General features: G+C 41.8%; 1 protein-coding gene across 6 annotated transcripts in view; it reads left to right on the top strand.

Moving 5' to 3' along the window:
- Positions 1–24,369, top strand: part of SGCD (sarcoglycan delta) — a 297,420-nt gene that overhangs the window by 249,876 nt on the left and 23,175 nt on the right. For all 6 annotated transcript variants that reach the window (XM_015875788.2, XM_015875793.2, XM_015875787.2 and 3 more), the window contains 2 exons: positions 653–772; positions 14,230–14,302. In XM_015875788.2, the coding sequence (XP_015731274.1) occupies positions 653–772; positions 14,230–14,302 (193 nt within the window). The remainder of the gene's footprint in view (positions 1–652; positions 773–14,229; positions 14,303–24,369) is intronic.

Here is a 24,369-nt window from a genome sequence, read left to right on the forward strand (position 1 = left end):
GAGATGTGGGAGACCACACTGTTTGTTTCAGCCTACATATCGTTCAGTACCATTCCCTTCGTGGCTCATCCTTCTGCAGTGCCAGGAGGGCAGTGGTCCCAGGGTTGACCACCCTGGAGAGGTGGGACCAAGCTTAAACTGCAGCTTTAAAGCAAAACACTTTTGTAGTGTTGCTTCTGGCTGTTGTTTCTTTGTGTTTAGTGTTGTGCTTGGTTTTTTATATTGGACCATGCATGACAGCAGTATCATATTTAGCAGGCAAGGAAGCAGGAATCTATTACAGTGCAGCACAAGCCCTAGTGAGGTGAACCAGTGTTCTCAAAGTGTAGATGGGTGCAGTCACTGTTATTTGTGGTTCAGTCTTCTGTTAGAAATTTCCCAGTTATGCCATGCTTAATGGCAATTTAAGGACATATATAAGCTTTAAAAAACATCATAAGTAGAAATAGTTGATGGTTATTTGGGTGTCCTTTCCTATGGTGTGGTCGCCCTCTGTAAAGCACAGGCATCACTGCTTGTTGTATTGGATGCAGGTTGTGTCTGCAGAGCTATTAGAGTCATCTCAGCAAATGGGGTTATTAAATGTATGGAGACTGCTACGTGGTTTTCTTCCTCTTTTCCTCAAAGCTTGTACTAAATCTCTTCTCTCTAGGTCCCCAAGCAGTGGAAGCACACAGCCAAAAATTCGAGGTGAAAACCCTCTCTGGAAAATTGCTGTTTTCTGCAGATGACAACGAAGTGGTAGTCGGAGCAGAGAGATTGAGAGTTTTAGGTAAGAGATTACTCACTAAGTCACTTTTTAATATACACCTCTTCAAATTTTGAAATAGTTTTGCCTGACTTTCCTTCACACTTGTGGAAAGCTTCTATTGGATACAGGCTGTTCACTGTCTTTATTGCTTTGAATCTTCCCCAGACACATAATGGCCAGGAGTTTCTATCTGAGGAGTTTCTTAACTTACACAACATGTTATTTCCCCTTCTGAAAAAAAAATAAAATAAAATCCCTGAAAGTGTTTTATCTGGACCATAAAAACAACCTTAAGACCAGCTTTGGAAAGTAGATGACTTTATCTCCTCGGTCTGGGACAGTGTGGGTTCACTGTACCACTGCTTCCATGGCTGCAACCAATGTCTCTGTGAAGAGGGAATGTTTTGGATATTTAATCTCCCCACTCATCAGCAACTTCTCCTTCATCCTAAAGCAAACACTGCAGAGGAGACCTGCAGCAAAAAAGTCAGTATAAATTAAGATCCTGTATGCATTCTCTGAATACTTTGCTGGCCTTTATATTGTTTAAGCTTTCCTTACCCAGACATAAGACCTCGTTGTTCATCTCTGAGCCATCTCCAGCTATGCTCAGGGATATGTTTAAATTCCCCTGCATGGGAGGAGAAACTTGTTATCAGTGCCATGACCTCCTTACTTCTCTAGTAAGTTCCTGAAAACAGAGGGATCAATGAAGGAGCTTAGAGTGGTATGTAGTACTTTTAATTAGATAGTGCATTAGCTAGTGTGTTGTTAGTATAGAATCAGAGAATCATTTGAGTTGGGAGGCCCCTTTGAAGATCACCTAGTCCAGTTCCCCTGCACTGAACCCTGTGTATATATGAAGGAGCTTAAAATGAAGGCTGAAGAGTCTGTGCATCATGAATGAGATTTCATATCCAACCCTTATTTTTTCACTGTTTGGTGTTGTGCTGTTCCAGATGGTTTCCTGTATCTAGAAAGGGCAGCTGTAGCTCTTTCAAATTGCAAGTCACTGTTGGTACGCAGTGGGCTCGTGTAGTCATCAGGTATAGCCAAGTTAGCTGAGCTTCATGGATAAAGGTTGGGAAATTCTGCAGCATTTTTTTCAGTAGAAAACTTTGAAGAGGACCATTCCAAATTCATGCGGTGTTTCAGAGCTGGGGAGCATTTGTCACCATCCATGTGTACCACAAATCCCCTTCACACAGCGCCCTTCTGAATTCCCAAATCATGCAGTCTTTGTGCAGGGCAGATGAATTCAAAGAGCAACGATCTTAACTGTTTATTTGGAAGCCTTAAAATGAGAGTGATTTATGTCATTGATTCTTTGAAAAAATACAGAAACTTTTGTTTACAAGTCACAAGTGCTCCTTTACAGATTACATACTTGCAAAAACATTGCTTTTATTTGCGTTCTGCTCTGGAGAAACGAGCAATTATTCTTGATAGTTATTTTGAGTTCCTGCCTTGTTTTAGTCTCCAGAATAAACAGCATCAGAAGTATTACTAACCGCTGTAGTGCGCTTTCATTTTTATTATTTTCAACTGTGTTTCTCAGGGTTTATTTGGCATTGCAGAGCAATCAGAAAAGAAAAGGTAGAATGCTATCACAGATGATGTTACATGGCGAATATTTCAACGACCTTGAGCTGAAATGCTTTCAGAGTTCATGCTTGGCTTTGTTTTTCTCCAGCTTTGCTTCCCCAATCTAATTATATCTCCAAAAGTGGTTGCCATGGCTGTTTGCCATGCTGGGAAGTGTTATACCATATGTTCATATTTCTTGCAGTGCTTTTGTCTGTACTTGAGGCTAGTCCAACTTGTAGTACACAGACAAATTCTTTTGATCATTTCTCTGGTGTTTGGGATCTCAGGTGCTGCCGGTACGTGTCTGCTGACACATATCTACGCTATGTAAATAATCTCAACTTGTTCTTGTTATGGCTGAACACGTACTTGTTAGAGAGGGAAGCGTGTGTCTGCAATCTGGCATGAAAGTCATCTTGCAGAGGTTAGAGCGTCAGTTATTGGACCTGTGGCTGGCTTTTAATCTTGTTAACAATAATTACTTTTTTCTTTGTGTGCTCTTCAAAGTGGATTCTGAAAGTTTGTTGTACAAAGTAATGCTGAAGCCTTGACATGACAAAAGAGGAGCTTTGTTTTTCTGAAATGGACTCCGCATTGAGGAGCTAAAGGGTTTTTCATCATTAGCAAGGTATCAAAAATGGGGGGAATATACAGCATTATGGATAACAAGCAGATACAAGTAGGACATATGTTGCATTTGATGAGGCTTCAAAAATTGCAGTATGTGGATGCAAATTACCAAATGAAAGTTCCTTTTATTTCTGGTTGGGTTTTGTTGTTGTTTTGGTTTAGGTGGCTGTTTGGTGGGTTTTTTTGTTTGTTTTTGTTGGGGAGGGGGAGTATTTCTGATTTTAACCACTAAACAATACAGAAAGTCAGAGTTGATTCTCTTTGCATGCACAGTGCAGGTGGGCACTACTTCAGTGATTGCATTTGGTTTAGCAGATGCCTTCAAATTTGCTGTCATGGGTGAGCTTGGAGGATAATGGGAACTTCTGTTTGAGGACAGGGCCAACCCTGAGCCTTTCAGCCATGGTGAGCTCTACATGAGCTCTTCCAGAACCAATGCATGTTCCCATTGCCCTGCTCAAATCCCAGCAGCTGACTCAGAAGGAGCTCATATTTGCCTGCAAAAAGACATGTGGAAACTAAGTCCTCTGCCAAATCTGGACTACCCTTTTCCTCCTCAGCTCATCTATAGGTGCATGCGATTGCACAGCCGTCACCTCCACTCTTTTCCAGGGAGAGGATGGCAACACATCATCACTTCTAGCACTGCTTTCTTTCACAGAGTCCCTTCTGCAGTAATTGAACACGTCATCACTTTTAAACGAACTCAGAGCAGTCTTCATCCCTCTGAACCACAGCTCTTTGTTTGCTCTTGCAGTGTTAAGATCTTGAAGGCAGATTCTGCTTCCGCTCTTCCCCTGGGACAGCCCGGGTGGTGCCTGCTTTTGCAAGGAACAAGTAGACACAAATTCATGCCTTACTCAGTATCCCCTGTGGGCTCACAAACCCATACAGCCTGCATTATGGGACATGAATGAGCTGCTTCTAATTGAATTTCCATGTGGTTCGTCATACAGCGGTTCCCTTTCCTGCCTCCTCCCCCCATAAGACTTGAAACACGTTCAAATGGATTGAAAAATAGTTCAGAAGAAATACTCTTTTAACTAAAGAGCATTAAAATTAATATTTATTAATTACTAATTTCATTTAATAAGCATCTTGAATATTACTGCATTTATAAACAAAGGACAATCATAAAGCATTATTCTGACTGTTAATTAGCTCTATTTATTCTCCAGATTAGTTTTTAAATATGCCCTCTAGATGCCACTTGATACTAATTAACAGGGTTACATTATTATCTCTGTACAAAAGCATTTTTAATTAAATCTAAAGCAATTTAAATTAGCACGAGTTTTTACAGAAATTAAAATCTGGTCAGATGCTTAATTTAGCCTTATGAGACAGCATCTGATGACACGCCAGCGTCGGTTCTCCCAGGGGCCGTGACATCTTTTTTGGAGATTATTTCTTGAAGTTTGTTTTCAGGGAAACTTGCCAGTATCCTCTGCTTTTTAATATTTATGATGGATTTATAAACATTTTTTTTTCTTCTTTTTTTTTTTCCTTTTTTTCCTTTTTTTTCTTTTTTTTGGCTAAGCTTTGTAGGGAATCCGCATGCATTGCAATGAGCTGAGCTAAAAACAGCTAAGATTCCTTCCTGCAGGCTGCCTTGTTACACGCCAACCATGGTATTTAACCATTCTTAAGATTATCTTTCTTCCTTGTGGTAAAGGTAGGAGCAATCACAAAACCACAAGATCCCCTACCTCCAAAAGATGAAGGCAATGATTGCTCCCCAAATGGTTCCCATGCTGGTTGCTTCGTAAATGTGATTCTCACTGTATTTTTTCTTGTAAAATCATGCAATAATATGAGGAAATGAGGTTATGAGGAAAGCCCTAACTTGAGTAGGTTGGCTTTCATCCCCCAGTGTTGTAAGGACTGCAGGAGCTCCTCCACAGATACGCAACCCACTCACCCCACACACTGCAGCCCTCTCCAGTACCATGGCTGCCTACAAGATGCCTTGAATCATTAACGTAGGAAAAGACCACTGAGGTCATTTAGTCCAAGTTTCAGCCCATCCCACCATGCCCACTGCCCAAGAGCTGCATCTCCGTAGTTCTTGAACACCCCAACAGTGACCCCACCACCTCCCTGTGCAGCCTGTGCCAGCCTATCACCATTCTTTCTGAGAAGAAACTGTTCCCAAATTCAGCCTTGCCAACACTTTTCATGCCCTCCCTTCAAGTAATCATCCAGTAGCTGCACCTTTTATTCACAAGGACTGAGTTTCAGTACTCATGGAAGGATCCTTTTAAAAAGCATTTGCAGCACTTTTGCTTTAAATGGGAGAAAACCAGCACTTAATATGAGTGTGGTGAACTGATTTGTCTGTGCAGACTTGCCCAGCTGTCTCAAAAGCTTCACAGACACAAACATCTGTAGGAAGCCTTGAATGAGTTTGAAGGGAGGAAAAGAGAAATCCTGCAGAACTGCTGTTGTAATACCAGCCTGGTTAAAGAACTCTGTTCCCATTTCCTCAGTGTTACAATTTTTGTAGCTTTGTGGCATATTCTTTCTAGCTTATGTTTGCTGCAGTATTTACAGCAGAGTAACTTTAATGAGTTCAGGGTTAGTTGTATTTCATGAAAATAATCTGCAAAGCCATTTGACTGGTTCCAGTCATTTTAGAGTGTGGTGTAAGCTAGAAATACAACAACTTCCAGGAATTACCACCCATTTTTGCTGCCTGCACCCTTCTTCCAAAGCGATTATTTATGGGTCAGAACATGCACAGTTGCCCTTTACAGCAGCCATTATGATTTCAAAATGGTATTTTGCTGATTTGTTTATGGCAGACTGAGTAACTGTGGTAGCCAAGTGTTGAAATCAGAGCAGAGCCAAAGAGGAAACAGAGCTTTCTGGCCTTAGCAGTGTGTCTGCTCCAACTCTGTGCCTGGGGATAGATGGCAAGCTTCAGTCTTTGTGTCTGGATTTTGTACATTCTCCTGAAAAAACCTATCCTTTCTATAGGTCTGTAGGTAGTTTCTTCAAGGGAGAAATGTTGCTGCAGTACTCATTTCTAGCAGATTGAAACATTTTTTGACCTCCATCTTTTTCCTGTGCGAAAGCAGCTGAAAAGTTGCATTTTGCAGCCAACTCCATGAGGGCTCGGTGCAGCCGAAGCACGGCTGTGGCTCCATGCTGTGCCTCTGGAAGCAAACATTGGACCATCAGCGCTGTGTCAGATGCCTTTCCCAGTTCCTCCAGTTGCAAATGAGCTCCTGCTCACTCGGGCTGCTTCAGAGACACCTGGACACAGCAGTTGCTCCGAGCTCCCTTCTGTGCTCCTGGCAAGAGAAACGAGTGTGCCATGACCGCGTTAGCCATGCTGCTCACAAGGCTTGGACAGGCATTTGACCTTTTGCTGAAGATGTATGAACTTTTTCAGGAAGCAGTTATGAACATTCACTGTTCGCTCTCTGTAGGTAATTAAGCAGTAATACTAATATGGTCCCGGAGCAATTGCCAAGCTGTCATGTAGTCAATGGTCCTGCAGAAAAGGAACAGAGAATAGGATGAGAAAGCTGGGGAAAGGTGCTGACAAATGCAGATAAAAGATGTGAGCGCTGGCTCCACCACGGCTGGGAGCAGCCTCCATTGTCTGCAGCCCTCATTCATGGCAGTGGAGTCTCATCCCATCTCCTTGCTCTCATTGCATAGCTGTAGTGATGGAAAAAAATCATGTTTAGCAAAAGTTAGAGGGGTGGGGAAGGGGGGAAATGTTTCCTGTCAGCGATTAAAGCCACAAGAAAATTCTTTCTTGCTCTCAGTTAGGAATTATGCTATTGCTGTATCACACTAACAGGCATGAAAAACCGATTTAATCTGTAATCAGCAGTAAGAGAGGAACAATTCAGAAACCATATCTATTTTTAAAAATAACAAAAGTGGATGTGCTTGAACTGGATTTGCTTTTCCCCCAGAGTTTGGGGAGGAAAAAAAGTCTCCCATTATATTAGGCAAGAAATTAGAATGACTACAGCTTGAACAAGCATGCTGGCCTTGAATGAGCTGTTCTCATCACTGTGCTGCCTGCGGGGCAGTAGGTCTATTTAGGCACTGTTGTCTGTTCCTTTTAACAGTGAATTCAAATAACATCGCCCTTCTTTTTCAAAACCCACTTATCCAGATTGTAAACTTGTCTTTTGTTGGGCAGAACAATGTGTGTCAGGAGGAAGAAATACAAATACCTGTTTTTTTTCTGTTTGCTTTTGCTTCAAAGTACATTCTAGGCAAAAAGGATAGCATTTATGTAAAGTGTATAGGCTTCCAGTACGGGCTGAAATGTGTGTTAGATTGCGTTACCTTAATCCTGTTTAAGGAACAAGAAGAATCTTCCACCATCAGATTAATATTGATTAAATGTCACAAGGATTATGAAAGAAACATACTGTACACTCAACAAACACCAAAATCAAATTTAAAAGTGTGGCAGATTTATGTTTTATTTCCTGAGTGCCTCCTCTAGCCTTCACAACCTGATCTGTCTGAAGCCAAAAGAACATTCTCCTTGATAAATTTCCACTGGGTATTCTCACTTCAGGTGCTCTCCTGAGTTTCTTTGCAAATTTACACAAGAATGCCAAGAACAGCTTCAGAGGAGCTCAGTGATGACTTTGCTGTTGTTGACCTGCAGAAAAAGTGTTGAAGGACCCCAAAACTAGATGAGACAGAAATATCCAGAGGTCAGCATAGGTTGTAGCAAGTTTTCTTCATATGTCTTTTCTCAGTTTGGATACAAGCCCTCCTGTTCTTTTCTGTTATTCCCTTTATGTTTGTCCAGGACTCAACCACTGAAGCTAGGCTGCAAGTTCAATGCGTATCTACAGTCACACACATCACACACATCACCTGTGTGCTCATTTGAGCTCTTGCAGTTCATTCTTTTGTTTGCACGTGTCCTAGCTTAAAAGTGGGATTCTTGCATTTCTCTGCACTATGAGTCAGAGAACTGCTTCTCCTCCATCCCGTGAAGCTGTTGGTGTTGGAGGCACAAGGACCTTCTGGCCTGACTCAACCACAGCCCAATGCTTAAGGGCTGACTCATTCCTCATGTTCATATCTAGAGTCGAGTCCAAATCCCAAAGTCCTGGGATATCCTTGGATGCAGATAATGAAAGGGAGAAAATACATTTGGTGTCAGATTCTAGATAATCTAAGTTGCATCTTTATTAAAAACACCTCTGTTGGTAGTGTATGCAATTCCTTACACAGATTGTCCTTGAACAACTCCTTAATGCTTTGGCACATAGGTATGCAGGCAGACCACTGCAATGAACCACTTTTATCCAATAGCAGAAAGAAATATGAACAAAGCTTTATGGCTTTTGTTCAGCACAGTGGGTTAACCTAGCCATGCTATTATTGTTGGGCCCTGAAATAGACCTCATTGATTTCAGATTTGATGGGATTCAAGGGGAGCAACAGCAATTACTATGTTCATCCATTTAAGAACGTAAATTAGGGATGAATAAGGCTTTTAAAGCAAGGAATTAAAAGAAGTGGGCGCAAATCATTTCTGCCTGTATTGTATTGGATTTACTTCCTGGATACCTGTTTGCCCAGACACCTTTCTGAGACTGTCACATATTACCCCAATGATAAAACAGTAAACAGAACCTCATCGGATGGGTATTTTCATGTACAAATTGCTGAATGTGCCCTGATCAATAACTGTGGAGTCCGAAGTAGTTTCTGGAGATCATCAGCACACTGTACATTCTCTACTGACCTTAGCTAGAATAAAAGAATCGCAGCAAATCCTTTTCCTTCTCCCCTCATTTGCACAGTGCTATGTTAAGGCAGTGTTCTAAAGTGAAGAAAAACATAAGCCAACCTAATCACCAAATCTGGCACGTGGCTCTGAGGTCCCAGTTTCATTATAAAGCAGTGCTATCCAACTCTAAAGATGTACTGTGGATGTGGGCATTATTGTTTAAAGAATGCACAAACTGGGAAAGTAATCTGTTGTGTAGAAAAGGTAAGAATAGGAATGTGGGGAATGGCTAACCAAATACATTTCCACCTGAGTGGAAACCTGATTTTTCTCCCTCCATGTTTTGTTCACCCCCAAGTGCTGTTCAGCTGATTGCTACCTACCCTTGACAGCAGGAGCATCAATCACTAGTCCAAAAATACCTATTGTTGCGCTGTGTCTGAGATCTTCTCCCTGTTCCAGCTGATAGCAGTGGAAGTCTAGAGCAACAGTTTTGTGCAGAGAGAGCAGTGTGTGATCAGGATCTCATCACAGAGGCTGGAGCCCAGTTGTGTCTCAGGGGAGCAGGATGGGCCCTTGCCTTTGCACTAGGGATGGTGCCAGGACAGAGTCACGCAGCTCAGATGCTTTTGAAGGGCACATGAAAAGCAAGAAGCAGTTAGGAAAGTTGAACTGTTGATTCCCTCTTTTGTCTTGTTGGATCAGATACTGGTTAAGAAAGTTGAAGGGAGGGAGGGAGGGAGGGAGGGAGGGAGGAAAGAATGAAAGAAAGAGAGTAGGAAAGAAGAAAAAAAGAAAAGCAAAAAGTCCACTGAGATTGAATGCTGAATGTTTCCTTGCTCAAGGTTCTTGGTTTTTGTTCTCACTCTGTTTATGTACGAGGGTGGAGGAGGGGGGGAAAGCATTTGCTGAGTGAATCTTCATGGTGATTCAGAACATTTTAGGTAGATGCTGTCATATGCTTTGTAAGTTCCTGACTGATTGTGTGGAATTAAGTTATTGGGCAGAGAACCAGCTAATGGAAACACATTGATGAAATCATTTTTGAGGGACATTAAATGGAACTTAAAATAAAGCTGAAATGGCTGTATGGATTTTTCAGTCAAACTGTTTATGAACATTTATTGGTGGTAAATTAGAGAGTGTCAGAAGAGGGAATCAAGTCGGTATGGCTTTTAATAGGACTCACTCTGATATAATACTGTGAGAAGGAATAGTTTATTGCCTAGGGATGTATGATACAGTATGTTTAAATACAAATTATATGATTGTTTTCTTCTATACGTCTTTGGCTGTTTGCAGGTGTGCTGCCCTTAGCAGCAGCAAGTCTTATAAGGAAAAAAAATATCTTCAGTACTTGGCAATGAAATGGAAATTTTATACTATGTATTTTTCATGTTGGATAGCAAACGCTTTAATAAAGGATAATTCAGGAAGCAGAAGCTGTGTTACACAATAGTAAATTTAATTTACATTTGTTTTATGTTTTGCAAAAGGGGAAGATGGATAGAGTATCTTTGCTTGAGAAGGGAGATTGCAGCAGCTAAGTCTTCCATTGTTGGAGCTGTGGATTAGTACTGTTTGCCAAAACCCAGCGTTCCTCGGGTAGATAGTAATGAAACTAAGCCTATGGGAATGCATCATGGTAAAGCAGCTCCTGGTCCTGCAAATCCTGTTCCCTGCTTTTGGGATCCTACACCTTGTAGTCATGAGTTTGTCGATTCTGTTGGGTTGTCAGTCCCAACCACTGTAAGACAAAAGCTGTTCCTGTAAAAAGCTGGTAAAAGGGGGAAAAAAAAGAAAGAAAAAAAAAGAAAAATTAAAAAAGAAAGGAAAAACCTGTTGTTTTTTCATCCTAAATGTATTTGGAACCAGTTTACTACTATTTTCTCTCATGCCAACTTTGGCCTATAGCCAATAGTTCTTTTTCCTTTGTGTTATTTATCTTCCTAATGTGTTTATACACAGCATTCTTATCCTTCCTTCACCGTCGTGCTGCTATACTGAAAAACCTAGCCTTCTTTTTTTTCTTTCTAGCCTTCTTTTGTAGGGCAGGCTTTTTCAGTTCCTGCAATCAGACAGTGTTTTCTCTCTGCACACTCTCCCCAAGTGAGGATGAGCTGGAGGCTACATAAAATTCAACTCAAGGATTCACTGGTTATTCTTAAAATAATGCCATTTTTTTTCTTGTTCCCATGTTCCTGTTAGTCTTGCCTCTTCTCATTCAGTTTAATGTCATGCTTGCCTTTCATTTGGCCCTGTCCTACTGCTATGAATCATGAGTAGCCCATGGCCTCTTTATGGGACGTTCCCATTCAGGGAGCATCCAGCGTGGAGCAGAAATCCTCATTTCTCTCTAAGCACATGACCTTAGATTCCTATTTTTAAATTTCACCCTCTCTCTCTTCTTCTACTCCCTAAGGCAACTCATTCTTTTCTCCGTGACAGCCCAGTCCTCTGCAGAGCCAAGACAGCCTAATTCAGTGTCAACAGCATATTTCCCTCAAACTTTCCTTCTTTTTGTGCCAAGGCCTTTGGTGCAAATTCTAAATGAGGTCACTTCCTCCAGCCTAAAGATTTCACTTTCAACACAGTCCAACACTGATGCTGTTACTGCCTGGCTGAGGACTTCTATAGTGTTTGAGAGCTAGACTTTGGCACAAATGTCGAATATAGTCGAATTTTTCCAAATGTTTATTGTCATATGGAGGCACAGGGGGAGCTGCTGATCCCTTAGGCAGAGACCAAGCCTGTCCATGGAGAAGAGAAGTGGTAGAGTTGGGCACATTTTCAAGTACAGAAAATTTCAGGTAGCATAGAAAATAATGGAGAATGGTTATTTACTATTTCTGAAAGTCCAGGGCAGAATGAGCTTCCAGTGAAATCATCAGGCAGCAGGGTGAAACAAAGAACAGACTTCTCCAGAGCATTTAGTCCAACTGTGGGCCCCCTGGCAGAGAACTGGGAACAGGTAAAATCATGATGAGGTTGAAAAAGAGAGGTGAGAAACGCTTACTGGTGTCTCTCCAGTGGCTGGATGACAGCCAGCCCTCAGAGACCCTCAGCTGATGACAGACAGAGCCCAGGGAGGGATGGTGCAGCCCTGGCTCATCAGCATCCCTCGTGGCTGCTGTCCTACATGGTGACAGGGACAGGCAGCCTTGTGGGAGATCTCCTGTGTTTAAGAGGGAATAATAAGAATTGATGCTGTCAAGGCAGGTGGCATTCACTTCTAATTCGTATCAAAGGAGTGAAGCAGAAAGGTTTGGAAGTCTTGTTTCTGTTCCTATTGCATAGGGGACTCTTCCATGGATTTGGGAATGATGAACACAGAAGAAGAGGGTTTAAGGACTGTGTGAAGGGAAAGGAAAACCAGGGGATGGGTGAGAAAAAAAAGGGCATAAAAATAATAATAAAAATAAAGGCTTCTTTATTTTCAGTCTTCCTGAAATAACTGTGTTGGAGTTTCTACTGGCTTTGCTTCCAGAGTTACTTTATGTGTTTGAAGAAACAATGAAAGACCAGAACATTCCAGGTCAATAGAAGTATGCCAGTTCTTCTTATCCTGCAGGTGTTCTGGTTACTTGTAGATCTTACACTTGGAGTGTAAAAATGAATGAAAATTGCTGGCATAAACAAAGTTACCTGTTGAGCAACGCAAGAATATCTCTCTGCAGCTCTTCCACAGCACTTTCTCATCTTCCTCACCTCAAAAATCATTATTTTATTATGCAATATGTGCAGGCTACATCTTTTGATAAGTTTCATTGGAAGGCTAATAACCAAGACAATTTTGTGGATAAGCAGAGTCTTAAATTGTTTGGAAACTGTTGAGAGAGGACAGATCAGATAATAATAACCTTCATGGTTGGCAAGCTGCAGCCGCTTCTGACAACTTGTAACGATGAAGGCTTATAGTTAACTTAAGAGCTAAATATCTGTACTGGGCCATGGGATCAATTTCAATTCCCAAGTATAAAGCTTCAGACCTCAGACTGCTTTTGTCATCTTTGAGATTACTTTGTTTTTTTCTAGGCTAAAAATGAGTTGTTTTTTGTTTTATAAATGTTAAGAGTGATTACTTTCATTCCATTTTTTTTTCCTGTTAAGTCATTGGAGTGGCTTCATTAGTCTCTTTCAGTGCAAAGACAGTGAAGCCGTGAGTGTTTCTCCCTTATAACAGTAGCTACAGAAAGGTGCTGTGTTCACATTTTGCATCATCTTCCAGTCTGCTCATAGGTAACGATATTAATAGCATATATTAAAAACAATCTCAAACATATCTAAATGATCCCACCAGGGTCTGTAGCTGGCATCAGAAGCTTTATCAAAGAAAAATAGGAGGACGTTAAAAAGTGCCACTGGTGCAGTTTGTGTGCAGACACTGAAATTGCTGTGACAAACGCAGATAATGAACGATGAATTGGTCACAGTGCAAATGCATGTAAGGCTGTAGGTCTAGATGTAGGAATGTAGGTCAGACTTGTTCCCTGGGTAGGCAGCTATGCTTTAGACAACATGAACATGAATTTCTTGTTCATTGCTATGGGTAAGACCATATCATTCACAGATGTGTTAGCACTGAATGTTTCAATGAGAGCGATAAGTGGCATAGTGCAGCATGGAGCGTTAGTGACACCCCCTGGGGACTGCTGTGTCCAGTGCTGAGGTCTCAAGCAGAATGTTTTAAAAGGGGAATGGGTTCAGAAAATGGCAATAAGAAATCTGGAAAACATGTATGATTCGTGATCACAGTGAATGATGCAGGAGGCCATAACATTTTGGAGAACTGAAGAAGAAGTTGAGGTGGTTGGGAGATCGTCTCTAAAATATCTACAGGAGAAAGGTGAAGATTTGTGTTCATGCAGGGCCCATTGGTTGGCATGCAATGACATAAGAACATTTAGTGGTTGGAAGCAGAAGTGAGAACAATGCTGATTAGATGCACATTTTAAAATTAGAACAATTAGACAGTGGAAAGGCTTATTTTATGGGCTGTTTTTGGCTTAGAACTGAAGTTTGGAAAGCAGGTCTTTTTAAAGAGACACAGCATGGCTCATTCATGGACCTGATGCAGAAATGGCTACAGCTCAGCCTGACCCGAGAGATGCCTGCAGTGACTGAGCCAGAATGTGGTTTTCCTTTGAGTGTCTCTCAGAACCCAGCAAAAGAAATAATTTCATGTCCTGCAGCCAGGTTCATTAGTGAGAGGTGTAGCTGCACTGGTTATTAAGGAGGTATCTGTTCCAAGCTCCCTGCATCACTTGGGTCAGCAAACACTTCTCATATTCAGGACACAAATTTTACAGCGTAATGTGCAGCTTACAGGCAAATCCCAGTTGTAATCAAGTCAGTTTCAGGTGATAAGGATTTAGCTTTTCCTGGGGACAAAAGGGGTGTGTGAGAGAAAATGGGGTCAGGCAATGGGGAAATGGGGTCAGGTTAAAATTGCACCTAGGTATGATTTAACAATCACTCCCCTGATAACAGCTTATAATGTTTACAATTTGTCTTCTGTTTTGTTTTGTGATTTCAGGAGCAGAAGGCACAGTGTTCCCTAAATCTATAGAAACTCCCAATGTCAGGGCAGACCCCTTCAAGGAACTAAGGTAAACTTTGGAATATGGTTTAATGGTAACTCAGTGGCACCTTGCTGGAGTTGCACACACTGCTGGGCATCATTTCTGCTTTTGCACAGGAACTTGGGGCTTTGCTTTGGATGGCATCACCAAGGGGATGCCGTGGAAAAGAAGGGATATCCATGTTTATGTCTAAATATGTCAGATTTAAAGGCAATTGTGGGTGATAAGAGCACCGTTTCTGCTCTGTAATACACTCTGCTTATTGTGGGCTCAGCCTTTGGAAAGAAACAGAGAAATCTTTCTCCTGGTTGTACAGGGAGGTACTGGCATCTGGGCTGAGTCACGGGGTATAACAACACAATGAAAATACTCTCCAGTGTTGTCTGTCCTGCAGAAATGCAGATCCTCCCTGACCTACACCAAGTCTAGCTGTGCATGCATGTCACTGCTGAACCTTGCAGAGTTACCGCTAATACTGGGCAGTATATTAAAAAAAAACACAAAAAATGTTAAAGTCTCTACGTGTTAGTTTGGATGATTGATCTCTGGGAAGAAATGGCCTAATCTCCTGAAATCTTCTGACCAAAGGGGCTCTAGGGGATTTCTAACAGTGTTCTAATTATTCTTGCTCAGAAAAAGAGAGAGAAAAAGAGGGAAAACAAATCTGCAGGTCATCTTGCCCTTAGATCCTGGGTTATAAATTCTGCTTTCCTAGAGCATACTGGGGGTGGAGCAATCTTTGGACAGCTGAAGTTGTGTTATGAGATGGGAAACAAGCTCTCATTAGTTCTCTCTGCTCTGATACTGAAAGAAGAAATGGCCCAGCCTAGATTACAGTGAATGGTAAGCAGCATCTTGGCTGCCTTCCCTTGTGCATATCTCCAGAAACACTCTTCTTGTTCCCATTCTGCATTCTGAGGACCACACTTCAGACCAGAAGTGCAGCAGTGGTGTGGGTCAGTTCATGCTGAAAGTTTGTTCTATGAATGGTGACGTTAACACCACCTAGTGTTTTTTTCAGTCTCGGTTTGCATCCTTTTAAAACAGAAGAAATGGGGCCCTTGCTCATCTTGCCATGCAGCTCGTGGGACAGTTCCAGGGGTCTGCAGAGCGCTCATAGGTTGTGTTGATATGTGGGTGAGGTTTAAATGTTCATGGCTTGCTGGTACAGCACAGCTCAGCAGAGATTTCCAGCAGGAAAAAAAACCAACAAATCCCATTTGTAGTTAAAATGTCCATTAGCATCTAAATAACTTAGGCAATCAGATCCTGTTACCAGTAGTGATTTAGGTCCAAGTTTTTGCTTACTTAAGACTTTTCTAAATGTGGGAGGGGACTTTTATCTGAAGAAATGTAAGGTGTTGCATTAAAGGGGGCAAATGTGAATTAAAGTAGCTTTAATCTGATTGAGCGTGCTTCTTTTCCAAAGAGAATTAAGTTAAATGAAATTGAAAGGAATTAATGGTGGTATCCATGCAAGGGGCTGATATTTGATCTGCTTTAAATTCTTGTGATTTTACTTGCTCTTGTAAGGAGCCGCTGGATAACTGTCTGTCTTTGAAATCAGACTGTTTGGAAAAAAAATCCTTGGAAAAATTGTTGGGGTTTTTTTTTTTTTGTCCTTTTTAAGGGAAAATACTTGAAAGTAAGTAGGATTTATTTTGAAAAAGGGCCAGAAGGGTCCTAAAGCATTTAATACACTTCTGAAAATTTTATCTTTGCAAAAATAAATGCTTTTTTTTTCTGCCACCCTAAAGGGGAAAGAGATGTGGGTAGCACTGTGCAGAGAAAGTAAAGTTTCCTGAGAGTAAATCCTTTACTCCTCACCAAATCAAGAGCTCTTCTTCTCTCCCTACATATACAAAAGCTTGTTGGAGTATTCATAGGTGAAATAGTGCGTATTGGGTGCAGCACAGATTTCATAGATGAAGGAACCTTATTCTGGGGGACATTCTTTTGTACCTTCCTATTTTGATAGCATTGTTTCTGCATAAGGTGTCCTTAAGCCTGTTTAAAAAAATGCTGTGGTAAAACAGGCCTAAGCGAGATGGCTGCCATTAGGTCCAGAGCTGGTATAAACACATACTCAGTACCTGGCTTGACTCTAAAAGACCTTTATTCTGTAAGAAATGGTGGAAACCTTTATTTCCTTCTTAGGCTGCAGTTTCTGGGAGAGGTGCACAGTCAGCTGTTGTGGGCTGTCACCAGTGCCACCAGCCTCAATCACTGCTCTTAGACCAAACGGTTAAGATTAGTTACACAATCCGTTTTCATCCATTTTTCTCGTTTCAGTAGCTTAGTGACTCCCACCTCTTCTTTAGGAGACTTCAAAATAAGGTGACAACAACTGTCACTAACAGAAGGAGAGGAGACCAACTGCTCCTGTCACCACTGGGAGCCATACCATCTGTATGTCTCCTTTCCCTTCTTCCTCTGTTTAAAAGACAGACTGATTTCCTCTTCAACACAGGCAGCATGCCACTGTGCCAGTCATTTCTGCTTCTTCCCTTCTTTTTCTTCTCCATCCCACAGGCCTCCAGTCATGCAGACACCACAAAGACTGACACACTCTGAGCGATGATGGCACATACATTCTCAATAGACTTTCTGTCCCTGTTTAGCTGATGAACGACCTTCAGTTCATACAACCTAATTCATTTATTAGCGGCTGCTCTACAAGGTCATCACCTTCCTGGGGATAGACAAGGTCTCTGTCCTCCTGGCACACCAACATGCTCTGTGTGGCCCTTTTCTGTATGTGCCTTTCTTAAAATACTTCTGTCTGCAGCGGTTTAGATGGAGAAAAATTAAGTGGCAATATGTGCATAGACGTTTCTTACACACTACGCTCGTAAGACAGTTGTCAGGCTGCAAGAATTGGTTTGGCACTTCTTTGACCCAGGTGTGGACTTTGCTGCTGAGTCTTCTCAGGAGGTTTTCAATGACCTCTGCTACAGAAAGGCTCACGTGTCCCCAAAAAAAGGAATCCTATAGAGCCCAATATCAGTTGCAGTAGGAGTAGCAGAGCTTATAACTGCCTGCTTTAATGCAGACATAGCTGTATTTAGTGGTTTATGTTTTCTTTTTGTGATCTAGAGTATTCTTTAGTTGTGACCTAAGAGTAGAAATATATTAAAAACGATTTAATACACTTTTGGGAACATTTTTCTGTTTTTATTTGTTGAAAAGGGACAGATTCTTTAGCAGAGTGATGGGACAAGAGGAAATGGTTTCAAGCTAAAAGAGGGAAAATTTACATTGGTTACAGTAAGTTTTTTTCTCGATGAGGGTGATGAAGAACTGGCAGAGGTTGCCCAGGTAGGTAATAAACGCTCTGTTTTGGAGACATTCAAGATCTGGCTGGAGGCTCTGAACATCTGATGGGGTTGTAGTTGTCCCTGTTCATTGCAGGGGAGTTCAACCAGATGGCCTTTAAGAGTCCCTTCAGACTCAAACAATTCCATGGTTCTGTGCAAGTAATTTTAGACTCCTAAATGTTTTGCTAATTGGGTTCTAAGCCAATCAAAAACAGTAAAAAGGAAAGCAAAAAAAATTCAAATTATTTTCAAATTCTTGGATGCTTAAAATTTCTGCTGAGCATCATCCCAAAACAGTTCAGAGAGAGGACTTGTGAGATTTATTTGGGACATTAAATATTTGTAGTAACTGAGTCTTAGTAATGCAAGTTGCTATTCTTGTGGTTGCCTGTATATAAAGGTTGACTTCAAGATGCTATTTTCTCACTGGACTGTTTTAATAGAGCCCAAGTAACTTGGTAAGAGCCTGTCTTGAGAGCTCCAGTGTCTCCTTGACACTGACAGAAATCATCAGGCTTCCTCATTTGTCTTTCAAGAGGGCAATATATGTTAAGGAGAGTAACTGTCTGACAATCACAAGATCAGTGCCTTCACTGCCATCAAGACATCCATCAAGGAGAGGGATAAGGACTAGACCAGCTGATGGGTAGGGGCAAAGGGAAATAATTGGAGGTGGGAGCATAATGAAGAAGCAAGTGGTCCAATATAAAAAAAAAGGATCAAAAGGATGATAAACTATTAGATGCAGGATGGGTGTGCACTGAACTAGTGCTGTACAAGAGCATTTGTCCCTGGGCTTGGTGGACCCTTGTTGTTGGGACACCAATAATGTGCTTCCTCAACCTGCCTTGTTCAGACCTAGCATGGGGATCTCCCTCATGCCAGATTGTGCTAGGCCAGGCACTGTGAGCATTGCTGAAACCCTGGTTTAGGGTGTTTATGTTCCTGGAGTTAAATAAAAAGAAATCAGCATGAAATTCACTTTACAAGCGGCAATCACAGACCTGGAATTCATCCACAGTTATTGTAGGTTAAAAAACACCATAAACCGCTCATCCAAGGCTGGGAAACCAAGGGATGATTGTTTTTCCTGTTATATACAAATATAGTTAAGGGAGAATTAATCTCTTGGGCTTAAAGGGGTAATTTTTGACCAAAGTTAATTATGAAGCACTGGAAGTACCAAATAACAGATGAAATGCACTTACAGTTTGATTTTATTAGTGCAATTCTACCTTACCATGTACAGTATTGAACTATCCAAATAGTCCAAGTGAGACCCATTGTACCAAAAAGCAATTTAAATACAGTGCTTAGCTAATGCAACAGTGCTCTTTTTGTAAAATAATAATTCTTATCAAATTAAGGTTTCTCTCAGCTGTGCTTCTCAAAGCAGCAGAGACATTTTCAATAAGAACAAACACAAATAATGTTTCTGTCTAAAAGCCATTACATTCATGAAGATCAAAGGAACAAAAATTAGAGAAAACACAAAAAAATCAGTTGTATAAAGGAGGAAGTGTGTGGTGGGAAATGGACGCCATTTGTGAAGAGTAGCTTGTCACCTTGAAATATAGTTTAGCTTATAGCAAACACTGGGAATTCCTGTGAGGTGGCAGCAAGGAAAAAAAGGTCAATTTAGCCTTGTAGCTACTGGTGTTGTTTTCAGATTGATTTGCTGATAAGGGTGCTGTAGCAGAAATGCTGAGTCCCAGCCTGAAGCAGTGATGGAGCACCTGGTGGAAGGCAGGGCCAGCCCAGGGTGCTCCTGGGTGATTGGAAGGGGTGGAGCCAGGATCCAGCACTTTCTGAATCTTGGTTAGGGTTGGCAGTGGAAGTTGGATTTTTAGGGTTGGAAGTGGGGTTTTGCTGGAGTTCGCTGCTTATTTGAGGTTTTCAAAAGGTAAGCAAATTTCTTCTTTATTTCTGTATCCTTTGCTGCGGCACTTAGGATTGTTCTTATTTGCTGTAGCCTAGGGTTGTGCCTCTCTTCTATTGTTGCTGTATTTTCCATCATGTTATAGCATTACAGTAGCTGTTCTTTTCTTTGCTTTACTGGTGCAAATCTAATGATTTTGGTGGAATCCTACCAGTGTGAAAAAATGCGCTTTTGCCTTGAGATGGGCTTTACTTTCCATGTTTTGTAATAAAATGTAATAGTGATTTACAAGGGTAGGGTTTCTAGAACTGTCCCCACCAAGCCAGTGCCTACTTGTGAATGCACAACTGGAACAAGAGAAGTGGTTCCTAGTTTCTAAACTTCAGGCTAGTTTAGGTGGGCCCTTATGAGGTTTATTTGAAAGTCAGAAGTCCTCATCACTTCTGATGTACTAATCTAGGGTTCCACACATGATCAGACAGTTTTTGCATGGCAGATAATGTTTCCTGAAGCACTTGATGTTGAATGAGACTTTCTCAGAGCAGAACTCGTGCTGATTTTGCAGCTGCTTTGTTGTGGCCTTTCCTGCTGTTGACATGCCTTCTTGCTGCTGGCCATTCGTCTGTTAGAGCAGACAAACCACAGCCCTCTCCGGTCAAAGGGAGCCTTTCCATAAGGCTTCTTATGGATGATATATTGAGCAGCTCACACAGTGCATTTGATAGAAGCCTTGGGGTTAAGGAGGCAGATGATTGCAGGTGTTTTCCTTCTGTTAAAATAGAACTGTTGCAGAGGAGACTTGCTTCTCCCTCTTATTGCTAGAGCACACTTGCTCTTAATGGCTATCACCTTTTTCCACCCAGCACAAGATGGGGGTTTAGCCCCTAGCTTTCTTTCCTTCCCTATTTTTAGCAGGTGATGCCTAGATGTGGATCAGATAATCAGGAGCCACACACCTGGCAAATGATAGAGGCACTGACAGAGCTTTGCTGACTTTTCCCAGCTGTATAAATCACAGTGTGGCCCTGCACACTGTGCTGCTAACAGGAGCTGCCCATTGACAGGCAGATCCTTTTCAAGGAGGGCTAACAGACAGTGAAGGCAGAAAGTGAATTTGTGATTAAGCAGCCTGTGGTCAGCTGTGGGGCTCTTTCTGGATGCACCAATGTGTAATTGCAGGTCTGTGGGAGCAGGAGCATGGCCTATAAGTGAAAGCAGAATTGTGACAATAGGGCAGGAAGGGGCCGACTTCTAGACTAAACTGCTGCCAAATGGGACAGTGTATGAGGTAGAGAGCAGTGGAAGTCTCTCGTTTTTGGCTGAAGGATGCACAAGATTCTTCTCCTTATGTATATCATTGAGCAGTAAAATAGCAAATGTGTGCTCATTGCCTTTCTCTAGTCAGAGACCAGAGAAATTTCTCCTGGCCTCTGCATACAACAGTATAGGCTGGCTCATTATTTGCTTTCCGCATTTATTCTGCAAGTGTTTCCTAATGCAAACAAAATCTTTTTCTGGGAGATATTAATAATCAATCCTGCTTGTTATCTCGGGCTGAATAGCTTTTGTTTATACAGGATCAGTGTCCTGCCAAGGTGTGTTACACCTGTGATTGTCATTCCATTTCAACAGCAGAATATCACTTGTTCTGTAATCAGAGCATCTATTTGAGTGCTGCTCACAAAGGTGTGTAGGCCAGACATCCTCTGGGACCTGAGAGAAGCCCAATTGGTGTTAGCAATCTGTGTACAGTTGGATAGACACAGACATCCATTTGAATAACAAAAATGTAAACTGTTTTTGCTTTTTTTAACTCTGTGCAGCACGCTGCTAACCTTGGGTAGAACATAGATGCTAATAAATGCAAGGTCTTAAAAATGTGAATAATAGCCATTTCACACTTCATGGCAGACTCATAGTGGTGAAATGGCTTAATACTTAATTACAAGGCTTGTCCTTCTCTCAAGTGCAGATGACATTCCTCAGATAGATTTTTGCAATGACATCTGTGGAAATAAGTTGAGAAACTAATTAGTTATTCATATAATACAAAATATTGATGGTGCTCTGATTAAAAGGATGTGGCAGCACACCGCTAACATGATGTATCTGTCTGGTAGTTCAGTCTGCTCCCTGAGGTGATGTGTTTTGGAAGAGAAAATAATAAAAACACCCCCTAGCCTCTACAATACAGATGTTTATATTTTGTTAATGATTAAGCAGAGCTACTGTGTTCAGGAGTGGCATAACTTATTGCTTGTGCTCAGGAGGAGCGCCAGGTCTGCAGACTCTAAGGACTATTTTTGTGGTGTTGACTGTAATGGGATCTGCAGGTTATTGACTAACAGCAGCCGTAAGCATCCTAAAAGCAATCATTAGACAACTGTCCAGAGAGAAGAGCCGGCAGGCCAGCATTTGTTTCACTGCAAGCTGGGCAACACATTTTCCTTGCAGCAGAGCCTTCTCAGCTTTTTGTCCTTGTGGGGTAGCTGAGAGATGGTGTGGTGCTGTGAGATGTGGCATTTGGAACAGGTTGTGCAGAGAGATGCTGGATGTCCCATCCCTACAGGCACCCATGGTCAGGCTGGTGGGGCTCTGAGCACCTGGTGGAGCTGTGGGTGTCCCTGTTTGTTGCAGGGGACTTGGATCAGATGGCATTTAAGAATCCCCTCCTACTCAAATGATTGTGTTTCTGTGATTCGTAATGCTTTGTGAGTGTTCCAATAACTGTTGGTTTATTGTAACATCTGTGCTTGAAAAAGAGCTATTTGTACCAAGGATAGTGAACATGAAATGGAGAAGTAGAGAAGAGGCAAAGGAAGCACCTTACCAACCTGTGCTCGTGACCCTCTGTTCAATTCCTTTGAAAACTGTGTGATATTTAGGATGTGTTCATGTTCAAAATGGCTGAGTGTCTCAGATTTTCATTGAAATGTAGTTCTTACCTTAAATAAATGAGAGGAATTCAATCCACTGAGCACTATGTTTGCATCTTGGTAGAATAATGTCTGGCTTTCTTGAATATTTCTGTCTTTTTATATTTCCCTCCAGCTGTGTATCTTACATTTCTAAAACCTGAAGTGAAGAGCAAAGTAGGCTGAACATAAGTACTGTACTCGGTGCTCAGTCCTTGCCTTTAAGAAGGGCAATCTCCCTGCTGAGGCTTTGTATGTCAGTGCCTGCAGCACCATGAGCATGGTGTGGGAATCCCAGCCAGGGTTTGGCTGCTGCGGTTGTGAACCAACTTCCTCAGACCCGTCTGCTTAACACAGACTTATCATTAACCTGAATAAAATAGGCAAGGGCAGTTCAGATGCTTTCCTACCCAAGTGAGAAGTTCCTCAGGGTTTCGTTTCCTTTTGCTTCGTGCTCGTGCCTGAGCTCAGCTGTATTGAGGCAATTGTAGTTGTTATTGAGTGTGACTGAAGGAGGTGCTTTGAGCTGTATTAGTCCATCCTGGTCAAAAAGAATACTTTTATGAAGGCATTAATTGTATTTCAGATGGGAATATATAGTGGCTGTGCAGCCATATTAAAGAGAAGAAAAAAGTATTTCTAACCATGATGAGACTCTTTTGAAAGCAGTGCATTGTATCTTATTAAGAGAAGTCATAAATATTCACAATGCCTAGGGATTCTTTAGTCCAAATTTGCGCCACGTGGAATACAGCTGTTTTCTCTAGGCCAAAAATGGTGGCTGTGTTGTTACTTCACAACTTGATTTTATCATTTGAGTGTGTAGTGGCTGTTGCTGCCCTGCTCCTTATGTTTTATATAAATCCATCCTTTATATTGCAGTTTAGCTTTATCCCATGGGCTTCTGTAGCACCTCTGGCAGTTAGAATAATAGTTTCCTTCCAAATGGCATTGCTGAGGTCACACTCAAGGAATGACACTCCTTGCTTTCAAATGGTGTTTGAAAGTTATGAGAGCCCATCTCTAGATGTGACTCAGCAATCAAACCTGTGGCCAACAGGCAGCAGAACAGTACCAGACCAAGAAGGGGGCTTGGTTTGCTTTCTGCCGGGTGCTTGCAGAAGTCACTGCCATATCATCATTGCAATTCATAATGCGTGTTGCCCTGGAGGCCACTGTTTTGCTGTTTAGGCAAACAGTGGCAACTCCCATGGGCCAGAATTGGACATTTTTGTGCAGATTCAGCTCAGAAAACAGAATCCTTTACAGACTTAGTCTTGGTGTCCAGTTGGCCCATCCTGAGCAAGCTCTTAGACCATCTGATTCACTGTCTGATTCCCAGATCCTGCTGACAGTTCCCAGGTCGGTTGGGATTAGTGTGAGCAGCTGGGAAAAAGCAACAGTTCTTGGATGCCAAATATGTAAAAGCGTTGTGTCAAAGGTGGGAGAGCAAAATGGCAGTCGCTATTTATTCCATCAGCTGATGTGGCTGCTCTAAATATATATAAAACAATACATGCACATGGCTTTGCTGGCAAGTAAAATAGTGCAGTGTTTCACTCCAGCTGCACAAGGACTTGGTGTCCTTGGATAGAAAAAGTCAAAATTATAAACAGTGTGTTTCATGGTGCTGTGTGTTGCTTTGGATCTGTGCAGGAAATAAGGAAGCAGAAATGTGATTATGACCCAATAAAAGCCAAAAAGCAGGTGAGTGTCTCTGAGAGAGCCTGAAAAACACTTTCAGAAACACAGTTCAGTTCTCCAGAGGGGAGGAACGCATTTCTCAGAGCGTAGGTGGTGGCTGTGGAAAAAGAAGAGCTTTTCCCTTGGGTTTGACTGACACAAATGGGGGTCAGGCAGGAGCTATTTCACCAGCTGAAACTTCTGCATCTCAGCTGCAATTCTCTCTCTGTTGTGTTGAATTGTCCTTGGTTCATGGGTTCTCTCTTGCATTTCACAATACTGAAACACATTCTCTTCCTC

This window comes from Coturnix japonica, chromosome 13, assembly GCF_001577835.2.
Source record: "Coturnix japonica isolate 7356 chromosome 13, Coturnix japonica 2.1, whole genome shotgun sequence".
Lineage (NCBI taxonomy): Eukaryota > Metazoa > Chordata > Aves > Galliformes > Phasianidae > Coturnix > Coturnix japonica.